Source organism: Artemia franciscana, chromosome 15 (genome assembly GCF_032884065.1).
Source record: "Artemia franciscana chromosome 15, ASM3288406v1, whole genome shotgun sequence".
NCBI lineage: Eukaryota > Metazoa > Arthropoda > Branchiopoda > Anostraca > Artemiidae > Artemia > Artemia franciscana.
In genome coordinates, this window is record NC_088877.1 from 32,345,111 (window position 1) to 32,351,338 (window position 6,228).

Here is a 6,228-nt window from a genome sequence, read left to right on the forward strand (position 1 = left end):
TAAAAGAAATAAACAGGAACTTGCCAAATAATAAACAAACAAAAGAGAAAGGACTGAGCCAAGGAAAATTACAGAAGACAAGTGTGTCATCATTTTATCACCTTTATTCTGTTGTTTTATTTGTTTTTATTGAAAACCAATCACGATAGTTTTTTTTTTTACACTTGAGACAAGAATATGGACTACTTTTCCACAGTAGTTTCGAATTACAGTGAAAACCCCTAGTTCTACATACAACCTATTTTGAAAATCCTTTACAATACTACAGGGAACAAATGTGAGCTAAGCTAGGTTTGAATATGGCTTCTATTTTCACAAATATATTATCCAATTTTCAAGACATTCTTTCAGATATATTTTTAATAAAGTTAAATTCAAAAATACTTGATGTAGGAGAGAAGAACAACTGTAAATTAAAATAGGAAGAAATCGGCGTAGAAGCAGTGAAGAATAGGTTTCTGTTGATTTGGAAAATTGTATTACATGATAATTGAGACTTAACAGAATGGTGGCTTTCATGATTTGAGGGAAATTTTGACTAAATTTGATGTTTTAGATTCCTTTTTGAAGCTAAAATCAATGATCAAAATATCTTTTCAAGTCTTAAAAGCAGAACGATAATGAGCCTGAAAATTTACACACTTCTTAGAATCCAGATTTTGCCTATATTAATTTTTGAAAGTTTCATTCCCGCAAAAGTCGTCCAAATCCCAAGTAGGCTAGTTCAAGAAGAAATCTTCCAGCATCAGAATTAATAGCCTACTTCAAACTTATAGTTTTTTTTCACCTGGCAAGAGACCTTTCAAACTTGAAACTTCTAAATAAAGACAAAAAAAGGCTGTTTTAACCTTTACAGCAGCAAAGTGAAAGACAGAGCATCGCCATAATTACCAAAACCACTTAAAAGAAATAATGAAATGTAGAGTGATAATTTAACTTACTGTTAATCTGGTCTTAAAAGGATATATCTCCATAACAGGAAAATTATATATCTCCATAACAGGAAAAAACTTTTTTTATTTCCTCTCTGATAGCCATTAAACAAAAACAGATCGATATGTAAAATCAATACATATCAATCCATTTTTGTTTTACAGTTATTGGAGAAGAAATAAAAAAAACTTGGGAGGTTTTTTCGGGTCTTCTGAAAATTTACAATTATGGAGATACGTTCTTTTGATACCCGACTGGCAATAAACTGATATTCATTCCTGATATTCTTAATAATTTGACTTTAATTTGCGCCATAAGAGGTTCCTTAAAACAGCCAACTCTAAATTAACATCTTCAAAGAGCTAGGCCATTTCAACAGAGAAAAAAAAAGAAACAGTCAAGGCATCAATGATATTTCAGGCTAAAATTGACTTTTGTCAAAAAAAAAGTTATTCAAGCAAGATAATTTCCGCAATGTCAGTTTCAAATTCCTCTAAAACAACGAAAAAGTAACTGGCAATGAAATTTTACTTTACAATAAAAACATACTGTAATATTTTGGAAACATGGTTGCTCCTACAAGAGACTTCACTGTAAGAATATGGAGCCAGCATACGACTATGCCTAAGTTGCCCAATTCAAAACTAGCATCCCCTGTTAGTTTGAATTTATGCAGTCATAAAGCTCAATGGTTTTCATAGTAGTAGGTTTGATTTATTTACTCAAACCATTGAGTAAATAATTCAATGGTTCCATAATAGGCTTCCATCCATTTAAAAGTTGAAAGTAAACATTTAACCCTTTTCCAATATTTTGACATTACTTGGCATTAATGTGGCTATCTTGCTAGTTTAAATTCCTTGTGGGTTTTAGAATAGGCTACCATCTATCATAAAGCAATTCTGAGGCATTATTTATTGCAAGTCATAATCATGCAATATATGACCCAAAATTATAGTATTCTGCTGCAAAATGCACTATAGACATAAACTGAAACAGTCAAAACATAAACTCTAAGGATTGCTACTATAATTGCCATACTTTATGAAGATTTTTTTTTTTCATACATTGAATTTCTTCAATCCATTCAGTGCTCAAAAGCATATTTCATCTTCTATTTGCAATGTACTGCTTACTTCTTAGAAAAGGCAGAATTTCCAATAATAATAAAAATAACAGAAATAACAAAAAAGTAGTAAGAAAAAGGGTGAAAAAAAGCAATACAAGAGAAAGAAAAAAAATGACAAAAACAACACAAATACTATTTCAGATGCGTTCTTCACCAAGGGATCTTATTCTCTACACAGATGGTTCACCTGATGACTTCAATAGTATGTTGCTGCAGTCAGTCCATACTTGTTTGACACCAAACCAATCCCTTGGAGCATTTAGCCAATCACAACATTGCTTTGTATTGCTCAACAATACAAATTTGTATTGCACAACATTGCATTGCTCTGTGACACAGAATTGTAAAATTCATTAACTATAGTCTCAGAAGAGTCTTAAAGACCAGATTGCACTTTCATTCCACATTTTGCAGAAATCTGACAAGACATCTCTGAAACAATAGATTCTCTAGTTTTCTCAAACTTGTGTTCTGTAGCAGAAATTGATGCAAATAAAGCAGACTGTGGACTGGGTAATGCAGCAGCTGCATTGGATGCTTTTAGAATAGAAAATGCTTTTGAAATTGACCTTTAAATCTCAGGAAAATGATAAACTTTGTCAAATGTGAGTTTAACATTCTTTGCAGTTTTAGTTGAAGCTTCATGAACATTGTATTCATACAATACAAGGTTACTCTCAGAAACTATTTGCTCATTAGGATCCCTGTAGCAGAAGATCAGATAGTGTATTTGCTTTCCATCATTTTTTGTAATTATTAGAATTTCTACTGTCCACAGAGAATAGCCTGCAAATTTTGCCAGTGCTAAATTGAATTGCTTGTATAACACCATGACTAATGTGAGCAGGAGAAAAAGAAATAAACAAACAACAAATGAGACTTATATTTAAGTCGGCAGGCCAACAGACGATGTTGGCAATAATGGCTCTTGCAGGGTGGCCCAGTGGACCATGGAGGTCTGCAACATATTTTTTCACTGTTTTCTTGCATCCCAAACAGCTTAGCATCTATTAATTAACAAAACAAACAAATCTAGTCTTTTTTGCACAATTTCACAGCAAATCCCTTGCTTTCTTGGCACAGAGCCACACACCAGTAGATTGGTATTTGTGCAAGTAATGTAATTAATGCAATTCAATCTTTAAAGTTTCATAATTGTTTATCCTTGTAACTTGAAAAAAATGATCCAATTAATTTAGCTTATGTTCATGCTTCAATAACAAGGTAATATCCAGAAAAAGGTTATTTTTTGTTTGTCTGCACTGAGTGAAAGCTAGCTAAACAATGAAGAAAAAGCTGTAAATAGACATCTCTTATCCATTGGCATAATTTCATCAAAATCCTGGGGAATGGGCAAAGCTGGAGCTAATCTTCCAAAATCCAGTGAAAACTGAAAAATCAGCCATATAGGGTAAAGGTACCAATGATTCAACAGTGCCATTTTGGAGCCACTGTCGAAATTGTCCTTCAAAGTGGAATAACTCTTTGTAGCCATGACTTGGAGTGCAATCTCTTGAAGCCGTTTTGTATTTCAATGACAGGAAACGTTGATACTATATCCAGTACACCCAGATAAGGAAAGAGCATTCAATTCAGTCAGTTTTCTATTTTTGAAAAGACAGAAGCTCCCAACAATTTTTCAGGTATGAAATGTTCAAACTGTTGTTACTTGGTTATTTATTGCAAAAAAAGGTTGGGATTAGCACCAATACATCTAATCTATTCTGAATTCTACCCACTTTAATTTTTTCTTGATAAAATTGAATGAAAATGGCAACAATATTACATAGACAAAAGTAGGTTCCAAGGGTCAAAAATTCTTGTTTAATGTAGTGGAATACCAGTAAATATAGATAATGGCTTCTATAAATGGATTTATTTCTTTTGCAAATATCTTGTAGTAGGTTTGTCAAAAATTTTGACAAACAGCAACAGGTCCTGTCAAAATATAGGTGATTCTGTCAAAACTTCACTGAACATGTGAAACAGATGAGAAATAATTGCATGTCCAAATTCCAGGGTACACTGAAAAAACTATAACTGTCAAACTTACGGGTGTCCACTACTGCCAAAAATTCACATGGAGGTCATTTTTCCCTTTCCTTAGCACTTATCAACAAAACTAAATAAAATTCTGAAATTTAGAAAGCCTTATTTTCTCAGGTTGGGGGGGGGGGGGGGGGGGGGTAAACGCTGAGAACCATGTCATAAAAACATCAAAAGTGACTCCCTCAAAATCCTATCCTATGTTTTGGATGAAGCTGAGAATCTACATATAAAAATAAATCCACAAAATCAAATATAATGACTATAAACTTCATAAATTTCTTGAAATCAACTCTTGTTTTCCTAGACCCTATCCCTTCTGAAATGCAAGTAAAACATGTTAAAATCCTTTGTGTCACAATTTCTAATTATCCTAACTAGGAATATGTTTTATGAATCCCCCCCCCTCAGAAAGTACCCTCCCGGAAAATACCCCCATAGAAAATAAGGCTTTCTGAATAAAATTTTTCTTATTTTCCATAGGGAGAAGGTATTTTGTACTTGTGTGTTATATGTCTCTAACTCAAGTTTATGTTGAGTAAAACTTAAGTACAAACTGGTTTCTTCATTAGTTTCTTTCAGCTTGGCATGAGACAAAACACAAGTTGCACTGAAAGCAGCTACTTCTGGAATAGTAAGGAAGAAGTTCCATCATTATCTTTCCAATCTTGACTATTGCCATGCAAAAGCCAAAAGAGGAAACATAGTTCATAATAAAGCAATAGTCAAAGATGAAAAGTCATAATCACTTTCTGGATCCAGCTGGGAAATTCTACCACTTGTTGGGCTGGAAGTTGAACTGCAGCTTGACAAATGCTATGTGGTTTTCATTGGTTAGAAAAAAAAGTGAGGGTGCTATATTTTTGGGTAAGATTCTGAACTTTCCTGATAAAGAATAGTCCGAATTAAAATTTTTCAAATGGACTAGAATCAGAGATCACAACTTGAAGTGGTCAAATGTTGATGACATTCACACTGTTAACAATGAACAAATCTTTGCTGGACTGTTAAAACTGACAAGAAGTGGGCAGTTTCAGATAGCATTTGGATATGCTATTCCTGTGGTATATATGCAACACTTAGAAAAAAAAAGATTAACGTGATCAAGGAAAAACAAATATTACACTCCTTATGATTAACAAATTTTGTTATACTAAATACTATGTACTTGAAACAATTCTGTTAGTTTCATTACTTCTACTTTTTGAATAGTGTCTTATACTATTAAACATTAACTGTTCAAAAGTATTCACATATTCCTCAAGTAATTTGACACATTAATTCGTAGTTGAAAATGCTCTAATTTTCAGAAAATCAGTTTTAAACCATGGTCAGGGAGGGACAGTTGTCCTCCTGCCCCAAAGCACATATAGCCCCTGTTTGTACACCTATTAAAGTCTAATAAATATCCACACAAAATCTGGAAGGCTGCCAAAGTTATATTTTAAACAAGAAAGAATAAGTATTATTAATAATTTGAAAACAACATTAGGCAACCTATAATTTTGAAATTTGGCCATTATTCTTCAAGAAATTATAGTAATTCATACATAACAGTAATTTTACTCAATTAAAATCTAATATCAGTTGAGACTTCATTTTCAGTTGACGCTTCATCTTCAAAATGATAGTTAAACTTCCTATGATTTTTAATATTCAAAATTTCCTTAAGGATAGATAAACTAAAATCTCTTAATTTAAAACTAAAACTAATGCCATAAAACACAGTCTTCAAAAGCACTGAAAATGTACAATATCCAAGGAAATGCTAAGGCATTACCTGAAGTAAAGAGGTGCTACTTCAATGCTATAGCATTACCTGTAGCAAGGAGGTGTATATGCTATTAATTTTTTGAATTGTTCAAGACTTAAATATCTTCAGGTTTTAGGCCCAGAGGACCTCATTGAAGACAAAGAAATAAAAGAAAAAACTAGGGCTCCCCCTCAATAGGACCATGTAAGAGGCTACAAAAATGTTTAGATTGGGGGTACTGGCTGGGTAAAGAAAAGGCAATAGTTTCATTTTATTTGCAAGAGGTTTGCTTTAACATTAGCCAAAAAAGCCATACAAACTCATTCCTTTGAACAGAAAATGTGTCCTTTGCCAAATGAAAAAAATA

General features: G+C 32.7%; 2 protein-coding genes across 2 annotated transcripts in view; both read right to left on the minus strand.

Moving 5' to 3' along the window:
- LOC136036368 (chitooligosaccharidolytic beta-N-acetylglucosaminidase-like) overlaps positions 1-6,228 on the minus strand; it is a 579,146-nt gene that overhangs the window by 386,466 nt on the left and 186,452 nt on the right. The gene's annotated exons all lie outside the window — the stretch shown is intronic.
- The window catches only part of LOC136036575 (uncharacterized), a 10,183-nt gene continuing 7,351 nt past the window's right edge, over positions 3,397-6,228 (minus strand). The window contains exon 5 of the mRNA XM_065718877.1: positions 3,397-3,615. Coding sequence (XP_065574949.1) covers positions 3,397-3,615 — 219 coding nt within the window. The remainder of the gene's footprint in view (positions 3,616-6,228) is intronic.